Source organism: Ranitomeya imitator, chromosome 5, assembly GCF_032444005.1.
Source record: "Ranitomeya imitator isolate aRanImi1 chromosome 5, aRanImi1.pri, whole genome shotgun sequence".
NCBI lineage: Eukaryota > Metazoa > Chordata > Amphibia > Anura > Dendrobatidae > Ranitomeya > Ranitomeya imitator.
The window spans coordinates 332,713,198-332,731,982 of record NC_091286.1 but is presented as its reverse complement, the minus strand read 5'-3'; the positions used below and the strand labels follow the sequence as shown (position 1 = coordinate 332,731,982).

The 18,785-nt window shown below is 42.7% G+C and overlaps 1 protein-coding gene across 1 annotated transcript in view; it reads right to left on the bottom strand.

The window, feature by feature from the left end:
- The window catches only part of LOC138637573 (gamma-aminobutyric acid receptor subunit rho-1), a 236,329-nt gene extending 218,581 nt beyond the window's left edge, over positions 1 to 17,748 (bottom strand). Inside the window, exon 1 of the mRNA XM_069726370.1 lies at positions 17,475 to 17,748. Within this exon, the coding sequence (XP_069582471.1) occupies positions 17,475 to 17,596 (122 nt within the window). The 5' untranslated portion in view covers positions 17,597 to 17,748. The remainder of the gene's footprint in view (positions 1 to 17,474) is intronic.
- Between the last annotated feature and the right edge of the window lie 1,037 nt (positions 17,749 to 18,785).

Genomic DNA, 18,785 nt, shown 5'->3' with positions numbered 1-18,785 from the left:
TCCCGGTCCGGATGGCCCTCTCTGAGATGGGACTCCACATCCCTCCGGTTGACGAAGATCTCAGAATACAGGTCCGGCTCCTGCGGTGCATGATCCCCTGGCTGGGTTCGGGGGTCCACCGCGGTTGGAGCGGGTGGAGGAGGAGACAAGGACGAAAGGCGAATCTCCATCGGGTGGCCCAATCGGGAACACACGTGAGCTTGGGCCTCTCGGTAATGCGCCAGCTGCCGGGCTTTGGCTGCGGCCACCCAGCCCTCAGGCATCCGGCCACCGGGTTTTCCTCCAGTCAGCTCCACACCGGTCCATCCCTGCAGCGTCGGTGATTCCGGGGCTGCTACGGGTGATACAGCCCTGCGCCGGGCCGGGATGTCTCCATGCGGGGTCCTGGAAGTCGCCATCTTTGTCCCCTCCTCTGGATCTTCTTCCCGGGCTCTTTTCCGGGGGCGGCTCCGTCCCCACCCTCCATAGAGGATGAGAAGGCGGACCTCAGCGGCTGACGGGCACGCCCTCAGGATACAACATTACTTAGACTGGGCGGCCATTTTCTTTCGCGCTCTGCAGTTTGTTCACACCCACTTTCACGCCCTTCTTCTCCTTTGGCGGTTTTGGCGGGAATCTTGCGGCAGATAGCAATACACAGTCCTTGCAATAAATCACAGTTCAAACACGTTTCAATCACAGTTCCAAGGCACAAATGACCTGATTCTTCAGGCTTAAGTACGATCCTGTTCGTGACGCCAAGTTGGGTCACCCCCAGACACGGCCACAGGTTACTCGGTACCGGTCCTCTGCTGGCTCAGTTCTGGGGATGTCACGGTGGCTGGACCCGGTCCATGACCCTGCTAAAGGGTGTCCAATAAAGGGTGATAGGAGTCTATCAAGGTTTCATGACACCACCTGTGGTGTTCGGTCAGGATGACCGACGCTGCTTGGGGTCCGCTGGGGTGATGGAATGGCAGCTAGATGGTATACCTTCCCACAGGTGAAGTGTGTCCCCAGAGCTTCCCAGTGATGTAGATGGCGATGGTGTGAGATGCAGACAATAACGAGGACACAAGGTTGCAGTCTCTTTACCTCTTTACTGAAGACTTCAGGATCCACAATCCAGAGCACGATTAACAGGGCTTTCTGAGATCGGCCGGTCCGATGGGCACATCCAGAGTTCCCTTTGCAGGTGGAAATCGTTGCCTACCACTAGCCCCTGTGTGTTGTAGTGCTACCCTGCTGAGCATTCAGAATAGTCCTCACAACTTCTGTTCTCGTTCGTTCGTTCTTTCTAATTGTCTCTCTCTCTTTTGTTCCAGATGTTACTAGTTTCTCGTCCCCCAGATATGTTATGGCTAGGACGCACCCGTATGACGGGAAGGCTTGGAGCTCTTCCGGGACCCTAGAGATGCCCCTCTCCACGCGTTGCCCCCTATGTCTTCGTAGGAAATTTAAGGTAGACAGCCAACCTATAATTAACTGTCCTGTGGAGTTCGAAGTAAGGCCTAGAGTCAGTTACTTCCGCGGTGTTCCGGCCACCGGCTACGCGCCTCAGTAGGATGTTGCCTCGGTCTCACGGCACGACTCCTACTGGCTCTCCTTTGTGCTTGATCTCGTTTCTCACTGTTCCACAATACCCTTCGCTTCGTGTCTCTTTCTTAGGATACCGCCGCAAGGTAGTGCAGGCGCGGTTCCGTAACATTCTGCTCTGTTCGCTAGGTGCCTGCCAGGTTCCCACGCCCGACAGGGACCCCCCTGTGTCTTCTCCCTGCAACACCTCCTGCCACGGGATGTTGCCTGAATCCAACCCAGTCAGCTTCTGCCTAACTTCCTTCCCAACCCCTAGTTTTACCAGTGTGAGGAGTGGCCCAATAAATAAAGCCTTTTTCTCCCCCTAGTGGCCGTAGTGTGAAGTGTAATGTGTGCTGGTGATACCTGGTCAGTAGAATTCCTTCAGTGCCATCAGACGTACCATCACTCTCCTTAGCGGCAGAGTGTCATACTGTAACGACCAGATCTCTGGGGCGCTGCATATTCTGAGCTTGAAATGTACTGTGTTGATGGAACAAAAAACAGAGGGTGCTGTGCCCAATACTGTGTGTTAAAGACTGATGTACTTGATCTGTCCAGTAAAGTTGAACTTGCTAAAATGAACCAGATGTCCCCTGATATGTGCGCGGATGGTCCTAGAACTGAGGATGTGGAGGCAACAAAGGTCTCTGGCCTGCTAGTGAGTGTAATGCATCTTACATAGTACAACACTTTACAACCAAATAAATCAATGGAGTACTCAGTCCAAACAAATCTTCCTTTTTTCAAAACATGTAAAGTACTTTATTAAATAATTAATGAATACATTAGCACAAAGTATAATACAAAAACAGGGTAAGGGTAGTCACAGGTACCCGGCTCATACTGATAAAGTGCATAGTGCTCATAATCTACATGAGAAGCTCATCTCCCATTCATATCACATATAGCATCACAAGTATCCACACTGTGGTGGCATATCAATATGCAGTTAAATGCTAATATTTATTAGGGGGCTTACCCATAACAGCGTGGAGTGCCGGGCCCGTGTCACGCCGTGACACGGCGGCGTGACACGGGCCCGGCACTCCACGCTGTTATGGGTAAGCCCCCTAATAAATATTAGCATTTAACTGCATATTGATATGCCACCACAGTGTGGATACTTGTGATGCTATATGTGATATGAATGGGAGATGAGCTTCTCATGTAGATTATGAGCACTATGCACTTTATCAGTATGAGCCGGGTACCTGTGACTACCCTTACCCTGTTTTTGTATTATACTTTGTGCTAATGTATTCATTAATTATTTAATAAAGTACTTTACATGTTTTGAAAAAAGGAAGATTTGTTTGGACTGAGTACTCCATTGATTTATTTGGTTGTATAGTGCTAGTAGGAGTGTCCATTTGATGTTAATATGCCTATGATATGAGGACTATGAGTATTCAACTCGTGGGCAGCATATGTAGAGTGTTCTATTTGGTTTGGTTTCATATAGTACAACACTTATGGACTGAGACACTCTCTGGAAAGTGCCAGGGCGTTATGGAGAAGCAGCTCGCCACAGCTAGTGTCATGGGCACCTTGCATATAGCAGAGTGTGTATTCATTTGGATTCTATTGTAGGTTTAGTCTATTTAATGGCCAGTGTGATTATGCTCCTACACATTGCATATACAGTATACCAACTTATACTCGAGTTAATTTATTTCATATTTCCTCTTTATAATCTGTAAAAGTTGGCAGGAATGAATATATAATAATTTATATATTTTAATATAAGGTCTAATAACATTACCTATACTTGCCTAAACACAGAAGCCCCGAAGCATCCACAGTCTAAATCTAATAGATGCCCGGCTCTTGCATTAATTACATGTGAAGCTTAAGGCCCCTTCACATTAAGCGACGCTGCAGCGATACCGACAACGATCCGGATCGCTGCAGCGTCGCTGTTTGGTCGCTGGAGAGCTGTCACACAGACAGCTCTCCAGCGACCAACGATGCCGGTAACCAGGGTAAACATCGGGTAACTAAGCGCAGGGCCGCGCTTAGTAACCCGATGTTTACCCTGGATACCATGCTAAAAGTTAAAAAAAACAAACACTAGATACTTACCTACCGCTGTCTGTCCTCCAGCGCTGCGCTCTGCTTCTCTGCTCTCCTCCTGTACTGTCTGTGAGCCGGAAAGCAGAGCGGTGACGTCACCGCTCTGCTTTCCGGCTCACAGACAGTACAGGAGGAGTGCAGAGCACAGCGCTGGAGGACAGACAGCGTTAGGTAAGTATCTAGTATTTGGTTTTTTTTACTTTTAGCATGGTAACCAGGGTAAACATCGGGTTACTAAGCGCGGCCCTGCGCTTAGTTACCCGATGTTTACCCTGGTTACCAGTGAAGACATCGCTGGATCGGTGTCACACACGCCGATCCAGCGATGTCTCCAGGGAGTCCAGCGACGAAATAAAGTTCTGGACTTTATTCAGCGACCAACGATCTCCCAGCAGGGGCCTGATCGTTGGTCGCTGTCACACAGAACGATTTCATTAACGATATCGTTGCTACGTCACAAATAGCAACGATATCGTTAACGATATCGTTATGTGTGAAGGTACCTTTAGTTAGCCTGTAATCAGTGTGTGAGATCATGAGGAGCTCAGCATCTCCTCTATGTATTAGAACAGTGGACATCACTTCTGTTATCAGCCTGGTGAAATGTCAGCAAGCTCACTTATTAACAGAAGCCAACAGGAAAGATATAAAAGGTATCAACCACTGAGGACTCTCAATTCTACATATTTTTCTAACAGAAGCCAATGCGCTCACACAATCTGACAGTGAGGTGCTCGGCACCTCCTAGACATATGCGTATACTACATACTATTAAATTACTCCCATTAAAATTTGTATCCTCTTAATATATAGCAATCATCATATTATATAGCATTGTATACTTACAATCACCTAGATATCTGTTATGAAAGGCAATTCAGTACCACAATGGACATAGCGGTCAGAGCACATACAGTGATCTGACAATAACCCAAAATCATAGAACGAGCTCTGAGACGTGGGAACTCTGCAGACCGCAATCCCTAATCCTCTCCAAACAACACTAGAGGCAGCCGTGGATTGCGCTTAACTCTGCCTATGCAACTCGGCACAGCCTGAGAAACTAACTAGCCTGAAGATAGAAAATAAGCCTACCTTGCCTCAGAGAAATACCCCAAAGGAAAAGGCAGCCCCCCACATATAATGACTGTGAGTAAGATGAAAAGACAAACGTAGGGATGAAATAGATTCAGCAAAGTGAGGCCCGACTTTCTAAACAGAGCGAGGATAGGAAAGATAACTTTGCGGTCTACACAAAACCCTAAAGAAAACCACGCAAAGGGGGCAAAAAGACCCTCCGTACCGAACTAACGGCACAGAGGTACACCCTTTGCGTCCCAGAGCTTCCAGCAAAACAAATAGACAAGCTGGACAGAAAAAATAGCAAACAAATAGCAAAGAAGCACTTAGCTATGCAGAGCAGCAGGCCACAGGAATGATCCAGGGAAAAACAAGTCCAAAACTGGAACATTGACAGGAAGCCAGGATCAAAGCATTAGGTGGAGTTAAGTAGAGAAGCACCTAACGACCTCACAAGATCACCTGAGGGAGGAAACTCAGAAGCCGCAGTACCACTTTCCTCCACAAACGGAAGCTCCCAGAGAGAATCAGCCGAAGTACCACTCGTGACCACAGGAGGGAGCTCTGCCACAGAACTCACAACAGATATCCATTCATTGTTTGTCATCTAATGTACCACCCGGTCTGATGCCGCGTCACATGGATCCGCCCCTGTCTGCCAGCAACTAACAATTTCTGCAGCCAAGTAAGTTTTTAATTTTCTGAGTATTCTCCACTCCACAATCAGCTAGAAGAGCACTTTGTTGGTACAGTATATAATTACAGTTTGTGTTGGTAAAGCTGTTTCTTTTTTATGAGATTTTATTAAATAAGGTTCAGGTTGAGTGATTGTGGAGGCCATGTCATTTGATGTATTTCATCTAATCTCATCTGACTCCATCCCTCTCCTTCTTGGTCACATAGCCCTTACATAGCCTGGAGGTGTTTTTTCTGCTCATTGGTCTGATGCAATATAAATGTAAAACAAATTAAATGGCATGTCATTGAATAATGTTGAGGGAGTCAAGCTGGATAAGTGTGCCCACTGCCTTGAAATTGCAAAAATTAACAGTGTTACCAGTGAAGCTCTCCCACACCATCAAATCTCAATCTCCATTCTTCATATTTGGCACTACACATGTAGAAACCATCCACCTTTTCTGCATCTCTCAAAGACATGGTGGTAGTTACTAAAAATCTTAAATTTTAACTCCTCATAGCTCAGTACTGATATTCATTACTCTAATGTCCAGTCCTTGTCCTGCTTGACCCGAACAAGTCTCCTCTAAGTCCATAACCATATGACCTAATAATATAAGTCATACACACGTGGTCAGAATTGTTGGTCTTGCTGTTGGATAATGACCCAAAACACACAGCTAAAAATACCCAAGAATGGCTAAGAAGAAAGCAGTGGACTATTCTTAAGTGGCCATCTATGAGCCCTGACCTAAATCCTATTGAGTATCTTTGGAAAGAGCCGAAACATACCATCTGGAAAAGGCAACCTTCATACACGAGACACCTGGAGCAGTTTGCTCTTGAGGAGTGGGCTAAAATACCTGTCGAGAGGTGCAGAAGTCTCATTGACAGTTACAAGAATTGTTTGATTGCAGTGATTGCCTCAAAAGGTGGTGCAACAGAACATTAAGTTAAGAGTACCATCATTTCTGTCCAGGCCTATTTCAGGAGTTTTTTTTTTTTTAATTCTGTGGAAGCATGGTTGAAAAGCAATGTCTGACTTTCATTTGTTCATTTTCATAGATCTTTTATTTAGGATTACTTTTGTCAGATTCAAGTTATTTTTGTGACCATTGTGGGTTTTTCCGTCATTAAACGAGGAGTACCAACAATTTTGACCACGTGTGTAGATTAGCCCAAATGACCCAAAAAAGAGGGATATGACAATCTAATAAATTAATATAAAATATGTATTTATTTAAATAATGTATAAGTAATAATAAATGTGAGTGAACCCAGACATAAAATAGGGGGAGGACCCAGATAATATAATAGTCCACATAAAAGATCCACTAATGCAGAGAGGCAAAAGACACTCCCCAATACCAGTACCAGTCATAGTAAATACCACATCCACCATACATCATGAATTACGGTAAATGGTGACCTGCTGTCACCATTTCTATCCAAGATAAGCTAATTGGACTGATTAAATAAGAAATCTAAGTTATGAAGCAAGAGAAAAAATAGTAAATTAGAAAGGTATACTGAGGAAGGCACAACACATTAAATGATGTGATATAGGAAACATGTAATTTGAAAATGGCATATTATTCTGGTAAAGATGGACAGAAAGGTATGGTGAAGCATAGAACCTCGATTCAAGTTTCAGGAACTCTGGTCCCAGAGGTCTTTATTTTTTTGTTTCAATAAATTTTTATTATTTGAAAAATAACACGAAGTTCTCCCAACATGGGAGCTCTGGATTTACAGTAAATACAAAGATATCAACAGCACCTTAACCCCTTTCTGCCATTGGACGTAATATTCCATCCATGTGGGGTGGGCCTTAATTCCCAAGGACGGAATATTACGTCCAGCGCGATCGGCTGCGCTCACGGGGGGAGCGCGGCCGATCGCGGCCGGGTGTCAGCTGCTTATTGCAGCTGACATCCGGCACTATGTGCCAGGAGTGGTCACAGACCGCCCCCGGCACATTAACCCCCGGCACACCGCGATCAAAGATGATCGCGATGTGCCGGCGGTGCAGGGAAGCATCGCGCAGGGAGGGGGCTCCCTGCGGGCTTCCCTGAGACCCCCGCAGCAACGCGATGTGATCACGTTGCTCCGGGGGTCTCTTACCTCCTCCCTGCAGCAAGTCCCGGATCCAAGATGGCCGCGGATCCGGGTCCTGCAGGGAGGGAGGTGGCTTACCAAGTGCCTGCTCAGAGCAGGTACTTGGTAACGCTGCAGCGCTGTTTGACAGATCGGTGATCTGTCAGAGTGCTGTGCAAACTGGCAGATCACCGATCTGTATTGTCCCCCCCTGGGACAAAGTAAAAAAGTAAAAAAAAAAATTTCCAAGTGTGTAAAAAAAAAAAATCCTAAATAATGAAAAAAAAAATATATATTATTCCCATAAATACATTTCTTTATCTAAATTTAAAAAAAAAAACAATAAAAGTACACATATTTAGTATCGTCGCGTCCGTAACAACCCGACCTATAAAGCTGTCCCACTAGTTAACCCCTTCAGTAAACACCGTAAGAAAAAAAAAAAAACGAGGCAAAAAACAATGCTTTATTATCGTACCGCCGAACAAAAAGTGGAATAACACGCGATCAAAAAGACAGATATAAATAACCATGGTACCACTGAAAGCGTCATCTTGTCCTGCAAAAAACGAGCTGCCATACAGCAACATCAGCAAAAATATAAAAAAGTTATAGTCCTCAGAATAAAGCGATGCAAAAATAATTATTTTTTCCATAAAATAGTTTTTATCGTATAAAAGCGCCAAAACATAAAAAAAGATATAAATGTGGTGTCGCTGTAATCGTACTGACCCGAAGAATAAAACTGCTTTATCAATTTTACCAAACGCGGAACGGTATAAACGCCTCCCCCAAAAGAAATTCATGAATAGCTGGTTTTTGGTCATTCTGCCTCACAAAAATTGGATTAAAAAGCGATCAAAAAATGTCACGTGCCCGAAAATGTTACCAATAAAAACATCAACTCATCCTGCAAAAAACAAGACCTCACATGACTCTGTGGACTCAAATATGGAAAAATTATAGCTCTCAAAATGTGGTAACGCAAAAAAGATTTTTTGCAATAAAAAGCGTCTTTCAGTGTGTGACGGCTGCCAATCATAAAAGTCCGCTAAAAAACCCGCTATAAAAGTAAATCAAACCCCCCTTCATCACCCCCTTAGTTAGGGAAAAAAAGCCCATTAGGGTTAGGGTTAGGGCTAGGGTTAGGGTTAGGGCTAGGGTTAGGGCTAGGGCTAGGGTTAGGGTTAGGGCTAGGGTTAGGGCTAGGGCTAGGGTTAGGGCTAGGGTTAGGGTTAGGGTTGGGGCTAGGGTTAGGGCTAGGGTTAGGGCTAGGGTTGGGGCTAGGGTTAGGGTTAAGGCTACAGTTAGGGTTGGGGCTAAAGTTAGGGTTAGGGTTTGGATTACATTTGCAGTTGGGATTAGGATTAGGGGTGTGTCTGGGTTAGATGTGTGGTTAGGGTTACCGTTGGGATTAGGGTTAGGGGTGTGTTTGGATTAGGGTTTCAGTTATAATTGGGGGTTTCCACTGTTTAGACACATCAGGGGCTCTCCAAACGCGACATGGCGACCGATCTCAATTCCATCCAATTCTGCATTGAAAAAGTAAAACAGTGCTCCTTCCCTTCCGAGCTCTCCCGTGTGCCCAAACAGGAGTTTACCCCAACATATGGGGTATCAGCGTACTCAGGACAAATTGGACAACAACTTTTGGGGTCCAATTTCTCCTGTTACCCTTGGGAAAATACAAAACTGGGGGCTAAAAAATAATTTTTGTGGGAAAAAAAGAGATTTTTTATTTTCACGGCTCTGCGTTATAAACTGTAGTGAAACACTTGGGGGCTCAAAGTTCTCACAACACATCTAGATAAGTTCGTGGGGGGGGTCTAGTTTCCAATATGGGGTCACTTGTGGGGGGTTTCTACTGTTTAGGTATATTAGGGGCTCTGCAAACGCAATGTGACGCCTGCAGACCATTCCATCTAAGTCTGCATTCCAAATGGCGCTCCTTCCCTTCCGAGCCCTCCCATGCGCCCAAACGCTGGTTCCCCCCCACATATGGGGTATCAACGCACTCAGGACAAATTGGACAACTTTTGGGGTCCAATTTCACCTTTTACCCTCGAGAAAATACAAAACTGGGGGCTAAAAAATAATTTTGAGGGGAAATTTTTTTTTTTATTTTCACGGCTCTGCGTTATAAACTGTAGTGAAATACTTGGGGGTTCAAAGTTCTCACAACACATCTGGATAAGTTCCTTGGGGGGTCTAGTTTCCAATATGGGGTCACTTGTGGGGGGTTTCTACTGTTTAGGTACATTAGGGGCTCTGCAAACACAATGTGACGTCTGCAGACCATTCCATCTAAGTCTGTATTCCAAATGGCGCTCCTTCCCTTCCGAGCCCTCCCATGCGCCCAAACGCTGGTTCTCCCCCACATATAGGGTATCAGCGCACTCAGGACAAATTGCACAACAACTTTTGGGGTCCAATTTCTCCTGTTACCCTCGGAAAAATACAAAACTGGGGGCTAAAAAATTATTTTTGTGGGATAAAATTTTTGTTTTATTTTTACGGCTCTGCATTATAAACTTCTGTGAAGCTCTTATTGGGTCAAAGTGCTCACCACACATCTAGATAAGTTCCTTAGGGGGTCTACTTTTCAAAATGGTGTCACTTGTGGGGGGTTTCAATGTTTAGGCACATCAGTGGCTCTCCAAACGCAACATGGCGTCCCATCACAATTCCTGTCAAATTTGCATTGAAAGGTCAAACGGCGCTCCTTCCCTTCCGAGCTCTCCCATGCGCCCAAACAGTGGTTTACCCCCACATATGGGGTATCATAGTACTCAGGACAAATTGTGCAACAACGCAACAACTTTTGTGGTCCAATTTCTTCTCTTACCATTGGGAAAATAAAAAATTGGGGGCGAAAAGATAATTTTTGTGAAAAAAAAAGATTTTTTATTTTTACGGTTCTGCATTATAAACTTCTGTGAAGCACTTGGTGGGTCAAAGTGCTCACCACACCTCTAGATAAGTTCCTTAGGGGGTCTACTTTCCAAAATGGTGTCACTTGTGGGGGGTTTCAATGTTTAGGCACATCAGTGGCTCTCCAAACGCAACATGGCGTCCCATCTCAATTCCTGTCAATTTTGCATTGAAAAGTCAAATGGCGCTCCTTCCCTTCCGAGCTCTGCCATGCGCCCAAACTGTGGTTAACCCCCACATATGGGGTATCAGCGTACTCAGGACAAATTGTACAACAACGTTTGGGGTCCATTTTCTCCTGTAACCCTTGGTAAAATGAAACAAATTGAAGTAAATGTTTTGTGAAAAAAAGTTAAATGTTAATTTTTATTTAAACATTCCAAAAATTCCTGTGAAGCACCTGAAGGGTTAATAAACTTCTTGAATGTGGTTTTGAGAACCTTGAGGGGTGCAGTTTTTAGAATGGTGTCACACTTGGGTATTTTCTATCATATAGACCCCTCAAAATGACTTCAAATGAGATGTGTTCCCTAAAAAAAAATGGTGTTGTAAAAATGAGAAATTGCTGGTCAACTTTTAACCCTTATAACTCCCTAACAAAAAAAAATTTTGGTCAAAATTGTGCTGATTTTGTGTGACATATCTCTGGTGATTTAATTGCATAAAAATTCAAAGTTGGAAAATTGTGAAATTTTCTAAATTTTCGCCAAATTTCCATTTTTTTCACAAATAAACGCAGGTAATATTAAAGAAATTTTACCACTATCTTGAAGTACAATATGTGACGAGAAAACAATGTCAGAATCACCGGGATCCGTTGAAGCATTCCAGAGTTATAACCTCATAAAGGGACAGTGGTCAGAATTGTAAAAATTGGCCCGGTCCATAACGTGCAAACCACCCTTGGGGGTAAAGGGGTTAATATTATATGAGAGAGTTATAAATGTTGATACATTTAAGACGAGACAAAGACAAGACAGAAACAAGGGGGATTAGGCACAGAATCATGAGTAATATAAAACTGTTCCACAATTTTACAAAATTGAAAGAGAGAAAAGAATAGGCTTGTCCTGTGACAACAAATATTAGTCGGGCCCCAACATTGGCCCTATCTAGTGTCCCAAAACCCCGGAGGTTTTTAAAGAGGACTTTTCACCAGTTTGAGCATGTTAAATTAGACCAATCATGGAATAGTGACTGATTAGCTGAATAAAACAATTTGTTTATTTTTTGTGTGTTTTTTAACTTTTCTTCTCTGTTGCAGAGATTTATCTTGTAAAGTTGAGGTTCTCACCACCATTCAAAATACCCTCAGGGGTTAAATAACAAATACAGCCTGGAGGGGTCCCCAAATACTAAAACATAACCTTTAATCAGTTATTAAAAGGACAAATATCACAAACAAACCAAATAAAGTACTCGTACAAACCAGTGCTCATTAAAAAATGGTTTGGTCTCACCACTGTTGACAGACAAAAGATCCCGGCCTCCTTCTGGAAGTACCTCGCCGAGAAATGGATCCACACAAGAAAAAGTGGAATATACGAGGGGCGATCCAAAAGTAATGATAATCAGTTATTTCTATTGCACACAGAAATTAAAATAAAATGTTTTCTTCTCTCTTAGGTACCCACTAGTCCAGGAAAAAAAATCACTTAAATAGACCACGATTCTTTGGAGCTACATTCATTTGAATATGAACTGCCGAGGAGTGAACATCAAAATGGAAAAAAAGGAGCTCAGAGCTGTCATCAAATACCTCTGCTTGAAAAAAATGACTACCAAAGACATACACAGCGACTTGGTGGAAACATTGGGGGACTCTTCTCCTCCATATTCCACAGTTGCATGCTGGGCCAAGGAATTTAAGCTGGGAAGAACATCGACGGAAGATGAACATCGTCAAGGACGCCCATCCACGTCCCTCAATGAAACGTGAAAAAAGTTGAAGAAGTTGTATTGGCAGATCGAAGAGTGACTATCAGGCATGTAGCTGAGGTCCCAGGGATCTCATATGGCAGTATTCAAAGAATCCTTGCAAAAGAATTGCATATGAGAAAGGTCTCCGCGCGTTGGGAGCCAAAAATGTTAACCGACGAGCAAAAGAAGAAACGAGTTGACATTTCAATAGCAAATCTCGAAAAGTTCCAAGCAGACAAGGAAAATTTTTTGTCACGTTTTTTGACCATGGACAAGACCTGGATCCACCACTTTGATCCCGAAACTAAACAACAATCGATGACGTGGAAACGAGCCGACGAACCAACGCCGAAGAAATTCAAAGTGTCAAGCTCAGCAGGGAAGGTTATGGCGTCCGTTTTTTGGGACGATGAAGGAATTATTATGGTGGACTATTTGGAGAAGGGAGCCACTATTACGGGCTCCTACTACGCAGAACAAATAAGAAGATTGTGGGAGGCTATCAAGGAGAAAAGGCACGGCAAACTGCGGGCTGGAGTGCTGTTTCACCAAGATAACGCGCCGGCTCACAAAGCTGCAGTTGCCATGGCTACCATTCAAGATGCGGGCTTTGAACTGGTGGAACACCCCCCTATTGGCCAGATCTAGCCCTCAGTGACTTCTTTCTCTTTCCTCGACTCAAGGAACACCTCCGGGGCAAGAAATTTGATGACAATAGCGACGTGATAACCGCTGTTGGGGATTTTTTTGAGGGTCAAGATCAAGAATTTTTTTCTAAGGGAATTCTAAGTTTAGAAAAGAGATGGACTAAATGTATAGACTTGATAGGAGACTATGTAAAAAAATAAACATTTTTTTTGACTATATTCATTGTGTTTAGTATTGATTATCATTACTTTTGGATCGCCCCTTGTATATGGAGAGAGAGACATAAGCAGTATGTAATGATTTCCTAGACTCCCTGTTGTGCCCCAGTATTGCTTGTGTCCTAACAAGGACAGGCCCCAAGTGGACCCTATATTGATGCCTCCAATGATATGGGGTTAAATACTCCCTACGCCTTTCTTCCCCAATGGTGGGGATTCATCAGGGGAGTAAATATAAAGAAGTATGAAAAAACTAATCCTGCCCGTAAGTCAAAAAAGGCCCTACAGTGGCAAGGTGCCAGATCAGAGAAAATGACTGCCCATAACTCATCTTGACAGTGACATTTTATTTCAACAATATAAAAGCGTACATACAAAATCCTTAAAAACAGAGTGCCTCACACCATAGAACACATACACATTAGGAGATTAAACTGGAGCAGTCTGCGTCAATGCACAGGAACATGTCAGACTATATTGATATCGCTGAGATCATCAAGCATAAACTGGTACAGTAATGTATTTGCAAAAGGCATAATCAACAACTCTGAAATACACGTGCAGCTATTGAATCACAGTAAAGCCATATGATGGCACATACCAAAGCTGCAATCATGCCTGTAATGAAATGTATTTTGTACCATAATATAAAGCCAGTATCCTTTGCCTAGTACATATTACCAGTGTATGCGCTGTCTCCACACATGTGATGCTCAGTGGCACGCTACAACTCCCGACCGGTGTGTTCACACTAGGCAGTTAGGTCAGGGACCCATCCGATTCATGAGATTACCATGACGTTGGTGGATGGGCTCACATTTTTTGGCCAAATTTTGTGCTAAGCATCTCATGTGTTTTTTCATAGATTTCACAAGCCATTATGCTATTCACATTTCATGTATCACACATTCATTTGCTTTAGTACAATTGAGTGCAGTCATTTATCTATTTGCTATGTAAGTTGTTTTTAGTTATGCACCAGTTCAGACTAGTTCTCTATTCAGTCAGTTTACCATTACTTGCTATATTGTACTTCATGTTAGTGGTAAAATTTCTTCAATATAACTTGCGTGTATTAATGAAAAAATTGAAATTTGGCAACAATTTTAAAAATTTAGCAATTTTAAAACTTTAATTTTTGTACCCTTAAATCAGAGAGTGGTGCCACACAACATAGTTAATAACTAACATTTCCCACATGTCTACTTTACATCAGCGCAATTTTGGAAACATTAGTTTTTTTTGTTAGGACGTTGACCAGCGATTTATCATTTTTCCAACAAAATTTACAAAACCATTTTTTTAGGGACAACCCCAAGTGATTTTGGGAGGTTTAAAGTGAGTTTGGGGGTCAATATAACAGAAAATACCCAAAAGTGGCACCTCAAGGTGCGCAAAACCACATTCAAGAAGTTTATTAACCCTTCAGGTGCTTCCCGAGAACTAAAGCAACGTGGAAGGAAAAAATGAACATTTTACTTTTTTCTCAAAAAATTTACTTTGGAACCAAATTTTTTATTTTCACAAGGATATCAGGAGAAAATTGACCAAAAATTTGTTGTGCAGGGCTCAGAATGGAGGGAGCACTGTTTGACCTTTTGAACGCAAAATTGTCTGGAATCAATGGTGGGTGCCATGTCATGTTTGGAGACCCCCTGATGTAGCTAAACAGTGGTCCATCCAACCCATTCTAACTCCAACCCTAACCCCAACACACCCCTAACCCTAATCCCAACCCTAACCACAACCCTAACCATAACACACCCCTAACCCTAATCCCAACCCTAACCATAATCCTAACCACAAACCTAACCCTAACACACCCCTAACCCTAATCCCAACCCTAATTGTAAACCATAACCACACCCCTAACCCTAGTCCAACCCCAACTTTAGCCCAACCCTAACTTTAGTCACATCCCTAACCCTAGCCTCAACCCTAACCCTAGCCCAACCCTAACCCTAGCTTTAGCCCAACCCCAACCCTAGATTTAGCCCAAGCCTAAGCTTAGCTTTAGCCCAACCCCAACTCTAGTTTTAGCCCAACCCTAACCCTAACTTTAGCCCAACTCACTTTAGCCCAACTTACTTTAGCCCAAATCTAACCCTAATGGAAAAATTGAAATAAATATTTTTTTTTTATTGTATTATTTTTACCTAACTAAGGGGGTGATAAAAGGGGGTTTTATTTACTTTTTTTTCTTTTGATTACTGTGATCAAAATGAACCAATAGGAAAAATTTCCTATTGTTGCCGGTCGCAGATCTCGGCAGGCGCACTGCGCATGCACCCACCATTTTCTTCCCAGAAGAAGATGCCGACGGCCTGGGGGACTTCACAGGGGGTTGCAAGGACATCAGCGGTACCCGGGGTGGATCGGGAACCCTATTTCTCTCTATGATGTGCGATCACATCAGATGAGAGAGAAATTAAATGCAAAATCGAGCTTTATTTTTTTTCGGTTGCCGTTGTACCGTTAATATCGCAACACTGGGGTCGGTAAAAAACGACCTGAATCATGTTCTCTTGGGTCTCAGCTACTCTCGGTAGCCGAGACTCTGGAGAAATTCTGACTCTGGGGGTGCTGCACCCTTGTTTCTCAGCCCCATTAAAAAGCGGTACTGAGGCATAAGTACCCTTAATTGCTGCAGTTAAAGGGTGTATCAGCGGCCATTAAGGGGTTAAGGAAACCTGTCAGCAGGTTTTTACATCCCAAACGAATATCATCTATGTAAAGTCATGATAATGTTGATTAACTCTATACCTTTGTTTTAGAAATACTTGTATGCTTTTTTGAGAAATGCATTAACACATTTTTAGGCAAATCAACAATAAGTGCAGCTGGGTTGGTACCGTATTTGGCAATCCATTTGTCGCTTTCTGACCTCTCTCCATTTTTCCTTCTGCTGCCTGAATCCTGTGAGTGACTGACAGGTCACTTTTGACTCTCCTTCCCAAGATCTCATGCAGGTTCAGTCATTCCCTGAGGCAGCACATGTGCAGATTGACTATAGTGACACCAGGGCCGCCCAACAGTTTCTATCACTGCCCTCAAATGAATCATCATTGGGGGAAGGGGAGCTGGTATTACATACCCTGGTTCAATCACCGTTCCCTGATGACGATTCATTAGAAGGCAGTAATAGAAGCTGTGTGGCATTGATGGTGTCACTCACACTGCTTCTATTTCCACCACTTGATGATGTCTTGTTTTACTATTATAATATGCAGTGTGGGGGACATAAGCACATTGTCAGCACTTTACTCATCTTTAACACAACTTCAATCTGTGCCTCGGAACCAGGACATATTCATAAGGCTGTGTTGAATGTAACTGTAATAAGTAAGTGCAGCACCGACCCTTGATGATGTCCTGTTCCAGGAGTAGAGATAGTGAGTGGGGAAGTGAGTGCAGCCCCAGCCTCCTGTGGCAACCCGTTTGAGACTCTTCTAAAATGATATTTAAAATATTTAGAAAGGACATTTTAGGTACCAGGTTACATCTTTAAGTACAACATTCTGATTCCTAACAGCATAAATATTGGAGAACTTATCTTAAGTTTCAAGTTCTAGCAAGCCATAAGAGTCTGCAGTTTTTCTGCAGTGCTGAGGCAGGAGAATCAAACTTTTCTGAATTTCCAGCGATAAATGAAATCTAGAATACAATAATCTGAGCTGACAGCTGACAATAGTTATTTTGCAATGAGTAACGTGCAGCAGAGCGGTCTTGCATTGCAATGAAGTTTCATGTGGCACTGGTAGCGATCTAATGAATGTAAGACTTTAAATACCGCCCACCCTTGTACATCTGTGTCAGAGCTGCAGGCATTGTGGGTAAGCTTCAAAGCATTTATTATGTTTACACAATGAAGCCATGCTTGTATTAACCCCTTAGTGCACATACCCCCCCCCCCCTCAGAAATAGCAGGTTCCACCCCTACTATATAGAATAAAACACATTGTTATAAATTGACTTGTCTATCAGCCTCATTTGAAGTCCATCAGAAGATGAAGGTATTCTCAAGATCACAACAATGGCTTGGAACTCTGCACGTCAAATCCTAAAATGTGTTTAGACAGGGTGATGCATAAAATCAGGATTGGCATATACAGAATTGGATAAACAGTGTTTTTCAACGCAAAATGAATAGGAATATATCAAGTAGTCAATATCGTTATTTTAAAGGACGTATCTTGGCTAAACAGCCTATGAGTCATAAATAATACACTATTAGTAACTATCACAGCAAGAAGAAAGCGCATTGGTACTCACCTGCCTTGCTTATATACCTCAGGTATGACTCTTGTCTGTAAATGAAATCTGCATTCAGCAAACAGGCTCAATGCCCAAATTACAAATAGAGTGCAGATTCCAAGATAGCTGGTAGTCAGCATGATACCTCCAAGACTACAGACCAAAAATTGTCCCCAGAGTGAGCACTAAGACGAAATGTTGTTTTTTCTTGAAGACATTGGTGGGTCATCTCATTATTAGAAGGATGTTTACCCATACAGAAAGGAAGCGCCACTCAGTATTTAATCTGGATGCAGGGGAAAGCAATTTCCACTAAACCTATAAATCCGTCTACGTCAGATGGCTGGGATTTTCAGGCTGCGGAGAATTCACGTCTCTTTCACAATCGCTTTTATGCTTGTTGCTCAGGGCAATGTAGAAAATTGTTACAATGGAAGTTGTGGAGAAGAGCTCATTTGTAGAATGCTTTAATTGAGCAGTACCCTGATGGTAACCTCCAGAAATCAGATACAGGTTGATGTCCGCAGAGATTCTTGTCCAAATGTTCCTACGTGCTGCATGTCAATGGAACAGACTCCTGAGTAAAGTGGTATTTATATAAAGAGACAAGTCCCAGGCAAGCATTGTCCAATATCGTATTTCAGTCATACATTTCTCAAATAGATATGGGTAAAATCTGTCCATGATATCATAGTATGGTAGAATGAAATAAATATCCTTTTTTCTAGTGATGTAGAATTTTTTTTTTTTAATTAAAATTATACAATTAAAATGTAACATATTCAGTATAGTCACACATTGTGTTGAAGCAGATAGTGGAAGTTCTAAAAACGTGAAAATGTTAGATTGATATACATACTTCATATTTAAGAATATGAAGTTTTGTTTCAATTTTCATAGATTATGTTTTTACACATATTTTGAATGTTGTTGTTTAGCGACCCTAACATCAATGGGAAAAAAGTTCACACAAAAAAAATCGTCCGAGTTTCATGTGGTTATTAAAAATGTACAAAACGAAATACCGTTTCCTACATTATAGAACTGCAATGTGACTGTAAAAATCGGATGCTATACTGAGGCTCCATATGCAGTTTGATTTGTTTTGCGCAGCCAAAGACTTGAATATTCAAGTTTCATCCAACACACAGAAGAAACTGGTGCATGCTGTGATTTTTTTTCATCTGCATATTCGGTCTGTCTGTGAAAACCTTTTTTTATAACCTCATAGACTCACACAGTGTGAAAATACCATTCTGAGCCTAACTTATTCTTTCATCCTTCACATCTTTACCTCAAGTCTTTTTTGATAAGTTGCAGTTCTAGCAT